At 33.6% G+C, this 20,194-nt stretch overlaps 1 protein-coding gene across 4 annotated transcripts in view; it reads left to right on the forward strand.

Moving 5' to 3' along the window:
- Positions 1 to 12,830, forward strand: part of LOC111700954 (mediator of RNA polymerase II transcription subunit 12) — a 63,775-nt gene extending 50,945 nt beyond the window's left edge. Inside the window, exons 13-21 of one of the 4 annotated variants that reach the window (XM_023472039.1) lie at positions 289 to 493; positions 4,263 to 4,354; positions 5,744 to 5,850; positions 7,642 to 7,839; positions 8,349 to 8,507; positions 9,066 to 9,402; positions 9,769 to 10,012; positions 10,140 to 10,442; positions 11,088 to 12,830. In XM_023472039.1, coding sequence (XP_023327807.1) covers positions 289 to 493; positions 4,263 to 4,354; positions 5,744 to 5,850; positions 7,642 to 7,839; positions 8,349 to 8,507; positions 9,066 to 9,402; positions 9,769 to 10,012; positions 10,140 to 10,442; positions 11,088 to 11,348 — 1,906 coding nt within the window. In that variant the 3' untranslated portion in view covers positions 11,349 to 12,830. The remainder of the gene's footprint in view (positions 1 to 288; positions 494 to 4,262; positions 4,355 to 5,743; positions 5,851 to 7,641; positions 7,840 to 8,348; positions 8,508 to 9,065; positions 9,403 to 9,768; positions 10,013 to 10,139; positions 10,443 to 11,087) is intronic. The other 3 variants (XM_023472041.1, XM_023472040.1, XM_023472042.1) reach the window with 3 other exon arrangements.
- Positions 12,831 to 20,194: the final 7,364 nt, after the last annotated feature.

Below are 20,194 nucleotides of genomic sequence, written 5' to 3' on the forward strand. Positions count from 1 at the left end.
AAAGGTTTAAGAAACGGAGGAGTGAATTATATATTATTGTAGTTGCCCAGCATAGGACTACATGTCTTGAATATCTGGTTGGAAGGAGGAGTGAATTATATATTATTGTAGTTGCCCAGCATAGGACTACATGTCTTGAATATCTGGTTGGAAAAGGTTTAAGAAATGAAGGAGTGAATTATATATTATTATAGTTGCCCAGCATAGGACTACATGTCTTGAATATCAAATAGAAAAAAATCATTCATCATTTTCCATCTTTCATTTTTATATTTGTTATTGTTTCAGGTCCAAGACTCCGAATGGTTCGGACCAAGATCTCTCTGGTTCTGGGGGCTCCACCCCTGGTGCAGGTTGGCCTGGGCTGGCCCCTGGGATGCCGGGTCCGCCCTTGTCAGACCGCCCTCACACGATCAGCACAGCCTATGATAAAGGACATCAACGCCCGGCCTTGCAGCCGTATACGTTTAACAAACCAGAGAGGATTCGTGAGGTTAGTTTTATGTACTGTACGCTCGGACTCCTGGAGTGTCACATTTGTTATGTGATGTGTCGCATTTGTCACTTGGTGTATCACATTTGTCACGTGATGTGTCACACTCGTCAAATGGTGGGGCACGAGGCACACTTGTCCCATGATGACGTGATGTGTCAGTTTGTCACGTAATGCGTCACATTTTCGACGTGGTGTGCCACTTTTTTAATTTAATGTGTGTTTTTTGTGTCACATTTTGTATAAGAACTGTCACCAATCTCGCGTGATACGTTACATGATACGCATGTAATGTGCTCTAGGTGACGTGTCACACAATATGCATTGTTATTAGGACTTTAGGAGAAACCTAGCCATCAACCTGCAAACTAGGAACATAAAACTAGACTTTCTTTTTTTGCAAATACACCGGGTTTCATTCAAGTTTGCTAAAAAAAATTATGATAAAAAAATAAGAAGAAAGTTTTTTTAGTTCGGGATCTATTGGTCGTGTCTTTGTGATAAATAGGAATACTGAGTTAATTATGATAAGCTGTCTTACTAATATGCTAACACACCTACCTATAACTCTTCTTAATAGTCTTCTTCTACACAGAATTGAAAATACTGCAGCGGGATTTCTGGACAGTTAGATTTCTTGAGCAAAAATAATCTACATTCATCTGTTTTATGTTCCTGAAATCCACCCTGTATGCTGTCCTAAAAAACCTCCCTGTATTTTGTCCTGAAATCCACCCTGTATGCTGTTCTAAAAAACCTCCCTGTATTTTGTCCTGAAATCCACCCTGTATGCTGTCCTAAAAAACCTCTCTGTATTCTGTCCTGAAATCCTCTTCCTGTATTCTGTCCTGAAACCTCCCTGTATTCTGTCCTGAAATCCACCCTGTATTCTGTCCTGAAATCCTCTTCCTGTATTCTGTCCTAAAATCCTTCCTGTATTCTGTCCTGAAATCCTTCTTGCATTCTGTTCTGAAATCCTACCTGAATTCTGTCCTGAAATCCTCCCTGAATTCTGTCCTAAAATCCTCCCTGAATTCTGTCCTAAAATCCTACCTGAATAATTCTGTCCTGAAATCCTCCCTGAATTCTGTCCTGAAATCCTCCCTGAATTCTGTCCTAAAATCCTACCTGAATTCTGTCCTGAAATCCTTCCTGTATTCTGTCCTAAAATCCTACCTGAATTCTGTCCTGAAATCCTCCCTGAATTCTGTCCTAAAATCCTACCTGAATTCTGTCCTGAAATCCTCCCTGAATTCTGTCCTGAAATTCTCCCTGAATTCTGTTCTAAAATCTCCCTGAATTCTGTCCTGAAATCCTAAAATCAGAATGAGTTGGAAACAGATGCAGACATGCACAAACTTTACAAGTTCAATTCCCCCAGTTTATAGTGACCACAGTTTACAGGGCAGGGAGGCAGGGAGAGATAGATAGTAACTGGATAGTGTCTGGTATAGTAACTAGATAGAGGATGGGAAATGGATGAAGTGGAATTAATTAGTGAATGAGTAAAGGGGAATGAGGGGAATAAATGGATATAGGATGATAATGAAAATAAGGATAGTAACTGGAAAGAGGATCAGGAATGGATTAAGTGGGATGAGTAATGGAGCATGATAGGACTTTATGATTGTAGGATGAAAATTAATAGATAGATAGTAACTGTGAAGTAAATAATTAAAAACTGGATAGTAACTGGTTAGTAACTGGATAGTAACTGGATAGAAGATGGGGAAATGGATTAAGTTGGCTAGTTAAAGGAGAAGGGAGAATAGCAATGTTTAAGTGGAGAGAAGGCTGTAATAGAGAAGAGCATTGGAGAGAAGGGGAGGAAAGAGGAGAAAAAAGGAGAAAAGAGGAGAAAATTGGAGAAAAGAAGAGAAAAGAGGAGAAAATTGGAGAAAAGAAGAGAAAAGACGAGAAAAGACGAGAAAAGACGAGAAAAGAGGAGAAAAGAGGAGAAAAGAAGAGAAAAGAGGAGAAAAGAGGAGAAAAGGGGAAAAAAGAGGAGAAAAGAGGAGAAAAGAGGGGAAAAGAGGGGAAAACAGGGGAAAAGAGGAGAAAAGAGAGTAAAAGAGGAGAAAAGGAGAAAAGAGGAGGAAAATTACGGGAACTGAAAGGAAAGAGGAAAGAATAGCAGAAAATAGTATGGGATTGGAGGGACTACGGTGGAAAAGGAGGATATTGGAGTTTATATAGCAAAGAAAAGGGAAAGGAATAGAATTCAAGTTTGAATAATTTTGAAAAGGATGGAATAAGGAAAAAGAATTAAAGAAAATAGGTAAAATCTAAAGAATGGAAGTAGAAAATATTTCAGGGAAATAAATATGAAGAAGTTAGATCTAGTAATCTTCTTTTTCTGTAAGATAAGTTTAACTAGAAGTTTAAATAATTTTGTTTTTGGCCGGAGAAATAGAAACATTTGCCAAAGCTATAGGACCACCATAATTACAGAGTCAGAAGAGAATATTTTCTTGCTCCCAAATACTGAAACGGATACGGTTCATGGATCGACCTGAAAAAAAATTGTATTCAGATCCAGGTCATAAACATGTTTTCTTGATTTTTTTAACAAATTTCAAAATTTATTGATTTTCCACTCATTTGCATTTGAAATTTCCTTATTTATTTATTTTTATTTTGAAAAATAATAAATAGTTAAAAACAAGTTTGGGATGGGGGTGTGTCTAATACATGTTTTTGCTCTACAGGATGCATATTTTATATATTAGGATGCATATTTTATATAGTTTAAACCTTCTAGATTCATGAATACAAAATATATTTAATAGAGAAGTCAAATTAACAATATTTATTTTTAAAAATCGAAATCATCAGGGATAAGTAATAATCTGGTTTAAAAAAAACTTTTTACATCTGATAATTTATGAATACAAATCAAATATATTAAATAGAAAAGCCCAATCAACTAAATTTTTTTTTTATTAAATCTAACATTCAGGTAAAAAAATTATTCCAAAATTATTCAAGGAAAAAAAGTTAACTTTTTTTAAAATTGTCTAAGTCATAACATAAAAAATCGGTATAAAGAAACATTATTTGATGGCAGTTGAATAAATAGATATTTATTCTCTAGGAATATTTGAAACTCATTTTCCAACATTCCACTCATAAATATCAAAAAGAAAAAATAGATCTAATATTAAAAACTTTTTTTTTGATTCTTTACAAGTAAAAAGCCAGAATTAGCTGTATTTCAATAATGCTGTGTTTATGTATAAATACATGTGTATCAATCATTCTGGAGGAAAAATAATGAAACTATTATAGATTTTTTTTACTCGATTGTTAAAGTAAACGTGTGTTACAAGGTCTATGCAAGAAGTTTACCGTGGTATACGGCAAAAAAAAGTTTAAATTTAGATTTCTTCACTTGAAATCAAAGCAAAACAATCAACCTACAATCCGTAGGGGAAAAAAGATAATAAAGTTACTTTGTATAATTTTGTCATAAAACCTCTTTTAAAGGGAGTGACAGACTAGACATGGTAGTTGAACTGAGAGTGCATTTTGAAGTGAAATATTTTATGATTAATTTGAGACCTTTAAGACCTTTACGGTGTATAATTCTCTCGGATTGTTTATTTTGAAGGAAACATTTAAAGAATAGGTTTTTTTTATTTTTTGATAACGACGGCAAAAACGTTACAACTACAGTAAAATATTACTGCACTCTCATCTCAACTTCCATGTCTAGCCAGTCACTCCCTTTAAAAATTGTGTATACTTGCTTTAACTTGTGTCTGTTCAGGAGGAGGAGCGTCCCTACTCAACTAACCCTGGGTATGAGGAACCTATCTACTGTAGACCTCCTGTACCCCAGAGATGCGGCAGTCTTGACAGGAACATTGTTGATCAAATAATCAATCCAATATTTCTCTCCCCCTCCCCTGTACCCCATGTACCCTTGTATTTATACTTAAAGGAGAATTGATAAATTAAATTGTGTTCTGAATCCATAAAGGAATAGATAGATCACTTGCCTCAAACTCTATCTATCTAATCCCTATCCAGTTCGAGCTCAAAGATTGAAATTTTAAAGGCAATTATAATTTGGGACAAATATTCAGTTACGTCCCCACAACAAATATAAGTCTCTAAAGTCACTTGAGTTTGCTTGGTAAATTGTAAATCAAAGTTTGCGAATCTTAATAAATTGGCAAAATTCATCTTCACTTTACAGAAGTTGGAAATAATTAAAATTCATTTTGAAATTAACCCCTGTTTTAATCCCCCTTTTTATGCGGATTTCAAATTTTTTAAAAATTTTGTTTAAATTTAAATAAATTATTGCTACCCCGAAGCCAGAAAAATGTTTCAAATAATCCTACCGACATCTGCCGTATTTTATAATATGTTTTATAATCACATGCTTGTTTATGAACCTTTTTATTGTTGATGTACCAAAAAAAACACATTGAATGAGTTTTGGACATAGTACTGGTCATTTGTCAAATTGTTTAGCTTGGCATAGTTTTTAGGACACACTTTTAGAATTAGAATTATTTCAAAGCTGCAGGCAATATTTAATATTCTGTATAGAGTGATTAAACGCATATACTTCATAACCTTACCACCCCCCCCCCTCAATCCAACTTCTTTTATTTGTCTTAATTACTCAGAATTCTATTTTCTTGTTTTTCTTATAATCCTGGAATTTTTAAATCACGCTGGACACTGAACAAAGCAGTGTTTGTTCCCTACTCAAAAATGTATTTCTTCAAATTTGTTAATTAAAATTTTTTTCTTCTTCAAATACTTTCCCTCGGACATTTCGCAATGAAATGCCCCCTCCTCCCCCCCCCCCTGATTTCTGTTTTGTTGTTGTCAGATCTCTCTTATATATTGATGTCCTATATTTAGTCCCCCTCCTATTGTCCAGACGAAGTTGTATTGTTAAGATATGTTTTAACGGAACCATGGCGGTAAATTCAAATTTTCACGCAATGTCCTATTTATTGTTTACGCAGTACGCAACTTCTTAACAGGAAGTAAATTTGATTGGATATTTCATTTAATTTCATTTTATTTTATTTTATTACTTCAAAATAAATTTTGGTCGATTTAATGAGACTTTCAATGTGAGTCAACAATTCGCAATGTTGCACTTTAAAAAAAAAATTTCTTGCTAAAACTAAACACGTGAGTCTAGTTACTATACAGATGATAAAGGAGTCATAATTTTATTGAAGTCATTGGAAAAACGGGTTAAATCAACATTGTATTTGACAGGCCCAATGTGCCAACGCGCCCTCCGAATCAGAGAATCCTTCAAAACACGCCAATTTCCCAAAATCCCAACGGTTTACCAAACTTTGCCTGTAACCAGCCTGATATGGGTATGTATTAAATCTATTTTCACAAAACATTTAAACCGGGAAAAGTGTTTTTTACTGCAAATCGGTTTTCAGTTTAAAGACAAGCATGAAATGCACTTTTCACAGCTGTTTCGGGATTATTTCGGAGGGTTTTAGGATTTCTGAATATTGTGGCTTTTAAACGTTTGAATTGATTCTTTGAATGCAAATTATCAGAATCTGCGCCTTTTGGCAGTTAAAAACTGGAATTACAAATTAGCTAAATGCATTTTGTTCTTTTTAAAATCAATTTTTGTATGAAAAAGAAGTTTAGCAAGTGTAGGGGTTTATCTCATTCCCCTATACTCAGTATGATAGTTGATTAGGGTTATGTTGAGATAGGCGTGAGGTCAGAGATGACTGTTTATGAATGAAGAGTTTAACTCAGTGAGATTAAAACTACGATTAACTACAGTCGTCCGCGTATATATCTATACATTGAAGACGACTTATAATTTCAATTTTGATTTCTACCAAGTATTCAAACAGCAGAAACATTTAAACAACGACAAGTTAACAGCTTATCTTTGTTTACTTGAAAACCGTTATTTTAAAGATACTTGTTAGTTCTAGGGATCAAAGATACTTGTTAGTTCCAGGGATCAAAGATACTTTAGTTCCAGGGATCAAAGATACTTGTTAGTTCCAGGGATCAAAGATACTTGTNAGATAGATACATAGATAGATACATAGATAGATACATAGATAGATACATAGATAGATACATAGATAGATACATAGATAGATACATAGATAGATACATAGATAGATACATAGATAGATACATAGATATATAGATAGATATATAGATAGATACATAGATAGATACATAGATAGATAGATAGATACATAGATAGATACATAGATAGATAGATAGATACATAGATAGATAGATACATAGATACTAGATAGATAGTTTTTTCAATTCAACAGGGTGGAACCTACATAATATTCCATTTGATAGATTTATTCGCCCTAATTTTCCCTTCAAATATAAATTTTCCAATTTATATATTTATATTATATATATAACAGTTGAAACGCAACAGTCTTCTTATAAAATTTTATTGATAAACAAATTGTCTCATGCTTTTATGCAATCATCAGTATGAATATATTTATATCTTTATATATTTCTATTTCGAATACTGTTATTTAACTAATTTTTAGTTTTCTCAATTCTTGACGATTAATTATATTCTGCCTCTGCTGCAGTACTTTTCATCACTCTGATTTCTTTTTAATTCATCACCCTGATTTCTTTTTAATTCATCGCCCTGATTTCTTTTTAATCCATCACCCTGTTTTCTTTTTAATTTATCACCCTGATTTCTTTTTTAATTCATCATCCTGATTTTTATTAATTTATCAGCCTGATTTTTTTTAGTTTATCCCCCTGATTTCTTTTTAATTCATTGCCCTGTTTTCTTTTTAAGTCATCGCCCTGTTTTCTTTTTAATTCATCGCCCTGATTTCTTTTTGATTTATCACCTCCTCATTTCTGCTGTACACTAATATGGTTGAAATTAATGATCCCCCCACCCCCACCCATTATCCATTAGTGCCTGGTTAGCTAGGTAATATACCTACTTAAGAAATTCTATTAAAAATGAGGGAAAGTGTTGATTACTAAAGAAACAGTTCCAGATGTTTAAACGCCACGATTGCACAGATCATGGGCTTTGTTTGTTGAAATTCAAGGTTGTACCCGGTTTTGGAAATTTGTTAGTTTATTTGTTTGTTTTGTTTGTTTACATTATGGCCGGTTTCTAGTTGTACCCCAGCCTGTGTACATGAATATGGCGGATGCTATGGCTAATGTTCGAAATGCGCAATCTGAGGCGGATGAGGGGATGGACCTGAAAACTCCGACGGCGGAGAATCAAACAGGTTTAGGATCCGACAGTGGTTACGCCGGAAGCGGTGGCAGCGGCGGTAGTCAACACATGGAGGATGTTGCTGCGGGTAACGGTAAGCATCAGATTAACCGGTCGGCGAGTTTTTGTTTGTTTACCCGCTTGTTTGAAGTTTGTGCATGCTTTTAGTAATTTTAAAATCATTTTGTGTAAAAAAAAACATGATTTGGTTAAATGGCCTTCTTTTTTCAAATATTAAGTCTAATGGAATTCTTAAAATATGTCATATTTAAAATGAAAATAGAAGGTTAATTAAGTTTTATGATTTCTGAAATGAATTTTTTATGAATAAAGAATCTCTTGACGAAATTCTGTCAATGTTTAATTTCTTCAAGAATAGGGCTGTGCTGTTTCTATGTTTGTCTTAACTAATTTCATTTAGAAGAAAGTAAAACAGATTAATATTTAAAAATAATAAAGCCCTTTTAAATAGTTGTTTTACTTTCCTTAATTTATAAACAATATTTATTTATTTATTGTCTTGTGTGAAGAAAAATTTCAAAAAGTTTTTTTTTAAGTTTTTTGATTTGATTTCTTTGATTTTTAGTTTAGTAATTAATTCAGGGGTGCCAGCACCTGCGCCCCTTCTGCCTCCCTTCAGGGTGCCAGCCGTCCCCCAGGGGCACCAGGCGGGGGTCAGGGGTTCTCTACAACGCCCCTATTCCTTCACCCATGGTGTGATCCCTGAAGTTGCTTTCAGTGAAGCTCTTGGTGCACAGTTGGGTACAGAAAAAAAATTATTATTTATTTTTTAAATCCAAACATTATTCATCAACAGTTAATATTTTTGGGGTTCTGAGAAAAAAGTGTTGTGGGAATTTGTCTAAAAATTAAACTTTACATTTTCCCTGTACAATTTAAATTTTTTCTAGTTGTAAAATTTTGACCGTTATCTAAATTGGACATTTGCTTCCCTGCACGTTTTTAATTTGTACATAGTAGTTAGTTCTATACATTGTACACATTACACATGGTTTACATGCACCTATTTAAGTTTAAGTTAAGATTTACAAAGAATTTTAATAGTATTTTTTAATGTCTTAAATTAAGCTTTTTTTATTCCTTAGGTTTGCATTGTGTGTTTTTATACCAATTTTTCTCCTTTAGTATTTTTTTTTTATTTTTAATTTTTCTGTGATTTGGTGTAATCCTTAAGTTAAACAACAAATTTTAGGTCTTTAAAACTTGGATATGAAGTAAAGTTTAATCTGAATTTTTTTTAATCAATAAAAAGCATTTTTAATGTTAAAACACTGATCTAAAATTTATTAACTTATCTAGGTTTGCGAGGCGGAGGAACTATTTTACGACGAAGTATGTCCCAGGCAGCTGGTAAACCCCCTCCACCAATCCGCCGTGTCTCCGCAGCAAGCCAGGACGGCGGACGTGACGACGATGTTGAGCCGGGGAGTAACAGTACCACTCCCCGAGGAAGTATGGAGTTCCTGCCCCCTCCTCCTCCCCATCTACTCCATAGTGACGAGGATGATGAAGATGAAGGAAAGCGTGGAGGAGATATCGAAGGACGACGAGGGTTGAGTGTAGCAGATTCTGTTCGAGAGCTTCAAAGACGACAGAGCACTCAGTCACCAAGACAGTCCAGCCCCGCCACTCTAAGGTAAAGACATGAAGTGATAAGGATCCAGATCCGTTGGATCTGCAACATTTTTGCTTCCTGGATCCGGATCCGCAAAAATATGGAAATTTACTGATACAGATCTAAGTGGGAAAATATTAACAAAAAACTGCGAATAAAAATCCAAATCAGAACTGTTGTAAAAAAAAGATCTTCTGTTAAAAAATCAATAAATCTTAAAGAAATGTTCATGGCCTGGATCTGGATCCATTTTATTCCAGTGCAGATTCAGGATCCGGATCCACATAAAAATTAAATGGATCCTGATCTCAGGAAATAAGAAGACCTTATTTCTTATTGCAAATCTCTAACAAACCCTACATTTTAATAGTTGTTTTCTCTCTCTAGGCGGGTTCAGAGTATGAGTAGTCCTTCCCCCATGTCTTCAATATCAGATAGATCTCAGATAAAAGCTCGTCTTGATGCCGCTCTATCCTCACCTCGTGGGCCCAGGCCTATCTCCCCAGGATCCAATGAGCAGATTTATGCGCCGGTTGCCGCGCTCCAACAGAAAATCCAGGCGCAGCAGCAAAACAAGATGGCACTGGGTCACACGGAACCTGGAATGGTACCCCATCCTCCCGGTCCTCAGGTCTGAATCATTTTGCACAAACATTTTTAAAAAAAGCTTTTTTAATTTTTGATAGGAATTTTTTATTTACTTATTGAAATTTGAAACACCGCTTTTTAGATTAGATTGTATTTAAATTCACTTATAGATTGCACCTCAGCATTTTCAACAGCCGAACAGTCAGTTCCAGTATCAACAGCACCAGCAGTTCCAACAGCAGCAGCAGCAATACCAACAGCAGAATGGCCAACAGCTGTATAACTCAAACGGTCAGCTGTATAACGGACAACAGCAGTTTAACCAGCAACAGCACCCCAACCAACATCAACAGCAGTACAATGCTAACGGTAGTCCTGAAGGAGAACAGTACGGGTTCGGTATGCAGTTCCAGCTTCACAGTAAGAACTGGTACAAGCATCAGCAACATCAGTACCATGATCAGATTATGCAGGTCATTATGTAAAAAAATTCAAACCAGTTTTTAAAGTGACTGTTAGCGTAATATTAAGTGACTCTTCATGCAAAAAAAAGCTATGCCCGATTTACAACGGTACCCTTGAATCCTTAATCTGATCAACATTTTGGAAGAAACTGTCCTTCATTTCTGTGAATTTCACCATTTTTTATTTAAAGTAAGAAAAGTGCAATTCACTTTCTCAGAGAAACCACAAATAAAAATAAAATTTCAAATAAACAAAAACAAAGCTTTTGAGGTTACGCATACTGTCCATTTAATGCAATTTTCGACATGACAAGGCTGAAATGATCAATGTATTCCATCTAAATGATTTTTTTGGGTTTTCCTTAACAGCTTAGATGTAGAAAAGAGTAATGTTTTAAATATATAATCCATGATTTTATCTTTCTGAGGTAATTAATAATACAGGGCTACACTTAACAGCCTGGTCGAGACTAAATTGATTTTGGTGTTATGCCTGAAATATGCACTTTTTTATGGTGAATTAAGAAAAATTAAGAGTCGCAGGGAACTTTCATAAAATCGTAAATAGAAGTCTCATTTTTTAGGGCCGGGGGTAACTGTACAAATCTCCTGTTTCTATGTTAAGTTTTAAAATTGTAATTAAATGAATTTTAGGATATGGATCCTACCCTCGGTCAGAGACCCCAGCCTCCGGACATAAACGGTCACGCCTGGCCTAACAACGGTCCTCCCAGGGGACCTAACCTCCCTCCCGCTCAGTTCGAGCACTCGGCCATGAGGGTTCGACAGTGGATCGAAACTCGAACCGTGAGTGATGTTCGTCGTGTTCGTCCGATACTTAACCAGGAGATACAGCGAGGATTCAGTTTAAAGAAAACCAACGAAGTTAATGATAGATCCAAACCAAGATTTTAAGCTGTTCAGTTCTTGTATTCTGAGGTTGTCGAAACCCTTTCTGAGTGTGATCAAGATGTGTCAGAGAAAATCAACTGAAACCAAAAATTAAATCTGTCTCATTCAGATTCAGTTAAAACTTAAAACTCATAAAGTTCAGAAATAGTGATTTTGATTAATCCCAAATGAGATACGACTCGAAGAAGTTTGGACTAAATTGCATTTGAAATAGAAGAATCCACTTTAAATATTTCTAAAAACATTTCTGAATATTAAATATGATTTAACGTCCAGTGTTTTACGAGACTATTATCACCGGTAGGCGGTAGTCAGCTGCTTTTCTACCGGCCATTTAAGATTAGCCATTACTGTCAGTGTCAGCTGATTTCTTATCAGCGGCCATTTTATTTCGAGCTTGAAAAGAAGAAAGTTGCGTGCAGCTTTATAATATATTTATATTTATACAAATTTTTGTTACAATAGATGATAATGTTTTTTAAAAACAGTCCTAATGAAAATTAAAACATCGTTCGTCTGAACACGGACAAATTATCGAGAATGAAAAAAAGACTGGTTTCGTCCAATAGTATTTGCACAAAACACGCATATCTCACAATTCTGCCTTCTTACGGAATTTGTTTTGCACATTTTTATACTTTTTTAAACGGTAAATTTATTGTAATATGATTCTCTTATATTAACTTGGGTTGAAATTTACCACTTTCTAACCTCAACTATCTTTCGATCTCCTGAAACTCAAATGAGTTCTTTAAAAGTCTTATCGAGGCCGTTTTTAGGTGAAATAAAATATTTCATCTCGAGCGCCACCTATTGTTGTTGTCTTGTACCGTTAAATTTTTATATACCAGCTAACTGTAAGTATGAAACTTAGTGAAGTAAGACTGATTTTTGTAAAAACTCTCTTCTAACCATTAAATTTAGTTAGGTTAATTTTTTCCACCGAAAATTTTTATAAAATCGAAACTTTACTGATCTACTGCAGTGTATTTATTAAAACAAGATTTTTAGGTTTAAACTTTGGTCTACGGAGTTTTCTTTAATCAAACATGACAAGGAATTTTTTGGTAAATTTAGATTTATTCATGAAGCATTAAAATTGCAGAAAGGAAATTTGTGATATTTTTTAAATTCCCTTAATTTTTGCTAATTTGATTTTTAAAGGTCATGTGGTGCAAAACTTATGTTTTCAAATATTAAAATTACACAGAATACTGTCACGCCGCAGCCAACAAACTTAATTCAATTTTTGCATTGTATTTTACCAACTTGCAGCTTTCCTTAGTTTAAAGATTACAGGATAAATATATATATATATATATATATATATGTTCTCTATCCTGTTAAATAAACATTGTAATTTACTTTGTGCCCACTAAAAAATGTATTTCAACACTGTAAATTGTAAAACTATTTAATTTTTCTCTGGTTTATACTGTTGGTTATATAACTAGTCATATCTGAAATACATGCAGATTTCTCGGACATGTTTTTGATTAAGCTTAGCGTCCCTCTCCAATAAAATACATTATACAAGATGTCTCACAAAACACGAGAGAAGCAACCTACCTTCACATATCATTCTTGAAACAATTGCCACATAATTCGCTTTGTACTGGCATTTACAAAATGTGGTCTGACTTTTTGAGTAGTAAATATCACCAGAAAATTTTAAAAAATTGAAAGCACAAAAAAGGCAGACCCCATTTTGGAAATGCCAAGACTAGGGGTATTTTGTGATTAAGAACTCTTACTCTTACGATCTCCAGAGATGTTATATTCCTAAGATATGAAAAACGTAACTGTAGAATAAGGAAAAAGCAGATATGATTACAAGAGATGAACGAACCCGTAGTTTCACAAAATCTTTTTTCTTTTTCCATTAAATTCTGCAACTTTTGATTAAAACTTTTGTAAATCATGAATCCTCAAATGAACTTATACTCACTATATGCAACAATTAAAATGAAAGAGGTTTAATAAATTAAAAAAGGACATAATTAAAGAAAGCTTAATTAGCTCACAATGCATAGAAATGTCAATTTTGTGGTGACCATAACTAAATATAATTTATTACTCTGAGCATTCAGTTAAAATTTACTAAGTACAAATATGCGTGAAAAGCCTTGATCTATAGATGGGATCATGATGGCGTACCCAGATAGATCGAGGAGCCCACGGGAGTTCCCTAGCTTCTTGAACTGAATTGAAACGCTCCTTGGGAAAAATTTTCCACAAAAATAATATTTTACGGTGGCAATTCAAATGAGGATTTACTTATTGTAGTTAGTAATGTACCATTAGGTGGTTCATTTTTCGATCGGTTTTTCTTTATAATTTCTAGCATATATTTCAAGTTTTATGACCCTGGCAGAACTTACATGGAAAAAAACGAAAATTTAACGATTTTCGGATCTTTTTGTACTTTTTATTTCTTTCTTTTAGGATAAAGATGTTGCAAACTTTGATAAAAACAAACTTTAGCATAATTAAGTTTTATGAAATTTTTTTTTACTATTTGCAGTTAGTTCTGCTTGACAAACCACATAAACATAAAAGGTTTGAAAAATAATTCAAAGTCAAGAATAACCTGAGCATAAAGTTCCCTGGAATTCATAATTTTTAGATACAGGGTGTCCCCACAAAACACGACAGTAGCATTACGACTTAAAGGTCGTCTTTGATATTAGAATATTTTTTTTATGGCATTGAGTCGTCAAACTTCTTTCACATGTATTATTCTTGAAACAATATTAAACCACGAAATATTCATAATCCTGGCTTTTCCAAAATGTGGTCTGCATTTTTTGAACTGTACTAATCGTTCAGATTTCAATTTTGTGAATCAAAACCAAAATTGTCGAAATCTGAACTAAATTCTTCATATCTGGGGTAATATTTAAAGCAGACCAAATTTTGGAAATGCCAGGACTAGGGTATTTTGTAATTTTTATATCTTGAATTGTAATGTTTCGTGGGACACCCTTTACGAAACAAACATTGTAAGTATTCTGCATAATTCTTAACAATAATGCGTGGGGCGTATACATACAATATACATACGTTATACAGTATACTATAACCATACATATATTTATTATATTAGCACAGTTGGATCCAGTATTAGATGCATATTTAAAATCAAGCAGGGATATACAGAGTGTCTCATATCATATTTGAATACAGGCCCGTAACCAGGATTTTCCCCAGTGGGCCGAGGTGCAAAGACGGGTGTTGTGGTAAAGGCCCAGGATCACCGCTAGGGAAACGTATACTGCAGGTGGGGGGTTGCAGAGCCCCACTGCATGCCTAGAAAATTTTCATGATTGTAAAAAAACGAGTAATCTTAGCATTAATTTTATGTTCTGTATAGGCTATTTTCTAATTTGTCAACAACGAGGGAAGGGGTCTAGAGGCGCATGAGCCCCGCAAAAATAATTTTTAAAAAATCAAATCAATCTTCACACTATAACTATTAAAAAAACTAAAGCTTTTGAGAAAATGCAGAACTATTTCACAACTATTGAGACATGCCTAAAATTTGTATTATTCTTTTACATTCACAACAACAGAGACACGCACTGAAAAAAAAACTTGTTCTCCGACCAATACAATTCTTGTTGTGGCATGCACAACAAGATAAAGTTTAGCACTATAATTGTGTATAACTATTTGGAATCTTGTGAAATAATATCAAAACAATTCCTTTAATTGAATAATACAAAGTTAGGCATAAAATCTCTTTAAATATAAAATGTCAGGTTAAATCCTGTCTCGTACTTTGAGGATGCTATAATAAATGATTTTGTAAAGAATAACAAGGGCAAATATGACGAATCTTAGTCGTTAGTCTTAAATATAGTCTTTTAATGATTTATTTAATAATTTGGAAGAGAAAGAAACAAGTATATTGTTGATAGGAATCATGAATTTAAGGAAAATGACAATGTAATCAATTTGTACAAATGTCTTTGAAGTCTCTTCCTTTGTGGGTAACCCTGTATATCAATGAATATTATACTTTGAAGAAAACAACCGCTGTTTTTATTCTCTAAAGAATATATCATTGCAATTATTTAATGATCAAATAACTCCCAGCCGCTGATCATTGTTTATTAAAGATTTATGAATTATGTTCTATATGTAGAATATTTATATTATGGTAATATATAGATATATGTATGTAATAAATATAGTAATAACCCCCATACCTTGGAAACCTAAACCTACCTGTATATTACAGTAATAACCCTAATTAACATGTCTTGCATATATAACTATGTTCCTTAATCTCTGAAAAGACCTATCAGTCAATTTCATTTTTACCTGTATCATATAAACCTTAAATATAGTTAGTTGACATGAACTCTGTTTGATTACGGTCAGAGTAATATTGCTCTGTAGAGAGTATAGAGTTCTATAGTTTTGTGTGTCGATAAATACACACTTAAGAATACATGTGAGAGAGTTATATCTGGATTGATACACACTTAAGAATACATGTGAGAGAGTTATATCTGGATTGATACAGACTCAAGATTACAGAGAGAGAGTTGTATCTGGATACAGACTCAAGATTACAGAGAGAGAGTTGTATCTGGATACAGACTTCAAGTACTATTGGAGTAAGGGATTTGTTACATGTATAGAATATTAATATTATTCTTATATATAGATTTATGCAATATGCATTATGCACGCAATATGTATATATTATACTGATGTAGATCATAATTAATTATTCTTTATTGCATATTCATTTCTTTCTTTTCATCCTCGTCATATGCATCTTCTTTACATCCAGGGTTAGTCATTAAAGATGAGTTGACGACTGTAGAGAATATATGCGGTTTTTTAACTTGACATGAGTTAAGTATATTATCAAAATACTGAATTATGATTATAATTAGAAAAGCGAAATAATATTTTACCGCCTTTTGGCCAACATTACTTACCTATGATTCCCCCCAACAGAGGGAGATTAGAATACTTAACGTCCCTTGGGACCAGTTATGTAAAATAACCACCCTTACTGCGAAGTTTTAGGGAAAAAATTCGCACATTTTCATCCCAAAAGACGATAAAATTGTGTACAACTCCTATTATATTCGGGAAATTAAATTTTTTACCAGGGGTTCCCTCAACTTTCCTGTAAAGTAGTTGTAAATAATTATTTTGATTTTTTGGTCACCAGTTATGTCTCATCATTTGTAATTTACTTTACCCAGTAATATGCATAGTAGTAATTATACAGCCGTTACCTGCACAAAGGATAAGACTTTGAAGTCGAAGCTGCATGGAATTTATACTGCCTGTTGTCTTACAATTACAGAGTCGAAGCTGTATGGAATTTATACTGCCTGTTGTCTTACAAATGCTTGTTGTCTTACAATTACAGAGTCGAAGCTGTATGGAATTTATACTGCCTGTTGTCTTACAATTACAGAGTCGAAGCTGTATGGAATTTATACTGGCTGTTGTCTTACAATTACAGAGTCGAAGCTGTATGGAATTTATACTGCCTGTTGTCTTACAATTACAGAGTCGAAGCTGTACGGAATTTATACTGCCTGTTGTCTTACATTTATGATTCTCTGAAACTGTAAACCATGGTACTTTATCTGCAAAATCATTGTATAAGACATAAAAAGACTGTTTGTCTTCAGGACAAGAATTAATTTAACATTTAAATTGTCATACTCTTAAGGTTATAATGCAAGGAAAGTATTTCAGGGGTGTATGTATCTTTTGTACTGCAGTGGACTGTCCTGGGTGGTAATGTAAACACAAGACGCGGATGTCGAAACCTAACATAGGATCCATCTTTCACACAACAAATCAATGAAATATTCTGGTCATGCATATGAAACTATTTTGAATTGTCAAAATTATTAAAATTTAATTAACCTCCTCGGATACTAAACGAACACTTTTACAAATTCCGCCCAGAGAGAACTGGTTTCAATATGTATTCAGATTATTAATTTTCCTTTCAATATGACCTTGGTCAAACTAAAAACTTTACGGCCTACTATTTTGTAGATAACCCTGTATTTATATCATATCGATGCTAGAACTAATTTCTAAAATTTTCAAGAAAAATGTAGTTAAAGCATTTCCTAATTCCTAGATTTCGTCATAAGAGAAATATTTCCACATTTCATCCCTGGACAATTTTCATTTGAGAATATGTCGTTCATAATTTCTATTTTAAGTATAAACAAAATAATCTTTCATAATATTTAGTTTTATGAAGAAAAGTACTGTTTACGCAAACTTATGGGGAATGTTGTCAAAAAGTATTTTTTGAAGATTCTCGACAACCGGAGCTGAAAACTTTAGAATCTTAGATATTGAGATCAATGCTTGATCTCCTCTTTTTGTTAATCTTCAGATTATTACAACCTTTATCCACTAAAATGTTTTAAATTCTACCAATCTGAGTGTACCAAATGAGAGGATTAAGAAAATCATAAGTTTTCACAGTGGATATTCAGATTAAGCGATCGGGATTAAGGGTATTCATGATTCTAAAGTTTCCAATAAATCTATATCTACGTGACTTGGTATAAAAAAGAACGTGACTAGCTTGGGCACCCAGCTTTGTCTCAGTACTAAGTTTTCCCTAGATTAAAGTAGCCCAAGCTAAACTTGAGCTAAAAAACATTCTGATGGTTTACCGAGTTCTGCAATCAAAATCTGAGGCAAATTGGTCAAGGGATTCATAATTAATGATCGACGACATACAAACAGAGATTACTCATTAAACACAGATCGTTTGGAAACCAAGCATTGCCCAGGGTACTCATAGTTACTCCTACCGTTTACCCGCGCTTGGTCGTAAATTACAATTTTAACTTTATTTCTCAATAAAAATGGATCCACTCAACATAGAATCTCAAAACCAATCTATTCCCTTGGTTCTCCGGTGTTTGAAGCAAATCGGTCAAGGGGTTCCTGAATTATGATATAATTAATACATAGAATAAAAATTTGTTACTTGCCTACCAGGTTTATAAAAAGGTTAAATCTAGTTGTTAAACTCAGTATTCAGGGTGTGTCTTGTTTTAATGATGAATATTACATTTCTCCTATTCCCATGATGGGAATGATGAAAGCTGGTAAACAGGGTTTTTTCCCCCCTCAATGATATGAAAAGTTTTAAAATTCTATTTATTTTCATGCTTTCCACGTCTCTTTTCTCCAATCCCCTCTTTTGAGCCACCACCCACCCACCCTGTATACGCCCCCCATGGGGAATATCTGGGGAATATGCATAATGAAATGTCCTTTAACTTCCTACACTGCAGACTCAAATTTAAATGTATGAAAGAACTAGAATCTTATGTAGTATATACACAGACCAGACAGTACAGTACACAGACCAGTTATTACAGAACACAGAACAGACAGTAGGTTCACACAACAGACGGTAGAATACGTAGAAGAGACACTAAAGAACACAAAACAGACAGTACAGTACAAAGAAAAGACAGTTAAGGGCATAGAGAAAACAGTATAGTACAGAGAACAGACACTTCTTTTTATGTATTGGGAATCCAGCTTTGCAAGGAAAACGTAATTTTCTTTTTAAAATTCGACCTTTTGAACTTTTAAACCAATTGCAAAAAAACAAGAATATTCAGAAAAACACTAAACACATCGATTATTTATTTGGTATTCTGGACATGTGCAACTCTCTACTATGCAAATTGATTTACATAAATATGTAAATATAAAAAATGTACAGTTTTATAAATGTTTTGTTTAAACTTTATTGTTGTTTGTTCCTCAGTAAGGTGTCCTTGAAATATTTCATTGATGCTTAGCATATGCTCTTCGGAGATCAAGTTCAACTTTACACAGATTCTACACAGGGTGTCCCACGTATCATGACAATAGCAAGACGCCATCAAGTTGTCTTTAATCTTAGAAATTATTGGAGGCATTAATTTTTCAACCTACATTTACAATAATGATTCGTGTAACTTAATAAGCATAAAAGTCTCCTTAGTCTCCTAGTCGTGGCATTTACAAAATGTGGTCTGCCTTTTCTTGTGCTGTCCATGTAAACAGAGATATTAAGAATTTCGTTAAGATTTCCATTTAGTAAAGGGAGTGTTCGCGAAAAATGAAAGTGGGTATAGGCTTACATGCATACAGTTCTCGCATGTATCTCTCCTTAAAACAAAACTACCAGAAAAAAATATTGTTTCTAAAAATTCGAATTTATTATGCTGTTATGTTAGTGATAATAAGTATTTAAACCAGAGATAGTAAAAGACATTTTTGAAAATGAAAAACTTGCTTAAATTTTATGAGATGAAGAAAGGATAAAGGTTCAGAAAATCATTATGACTTGTAAAAGTTTCTTTTTTGAAAAAAAAGTAGGAGTACAATGTTATCTATGTCATAAAGCCCTTCGTTCATATATGTTTCTTTGGCTGGCCAAACGGCTGAATCAAATGGGCTGAATTTTAGTAAGGAAACTCATAGATACCCTTGGGGATGACATAAGCTAAATAAATTATAAGTTTTTTTGTTTCTATTCGATTTTTAAATTCCACAGGCATATGCCTGTTTGTAATAAAAAGAAAGATTACAAAACAGCGGTATAATGAATAAATTAAATTAAATCCGAATATAAAAACAAAAAAAGGTCTTTTAAACTACCTCTAAACTCAAGCCAAGCCAAACATTAGGATGAATGTGCATTCTAAATAGATTTTTCATTAGACTTCTGTTATGGTGGCTCTGGTCAACTAATAATCTTCGAATAGCAAACTATTTTTTATGTTCTTCAGTCTTGAGTTTTTAAGATTTGAAAAGTGTGAAAGCTCTGAGTTCTG

The sequence above is a fragment of the Eurytemora carolleeae genome, unplaced genomic scaffold, assembly GCF_000591075.1.
Source record: "Eurytemora carolleeae unplaced genomic scaffold, Eaff_2.0 scaffold292, whole genome shotgun sequence".
In the NCBI taxonomy this organism is placed as follows: domain Eukaryota; kingdom Metazoa; phylum Arthropoda; class Copepoda; order Calanoida; family Temoridae; genus Eurytemora; species Eurytemora carolleeae.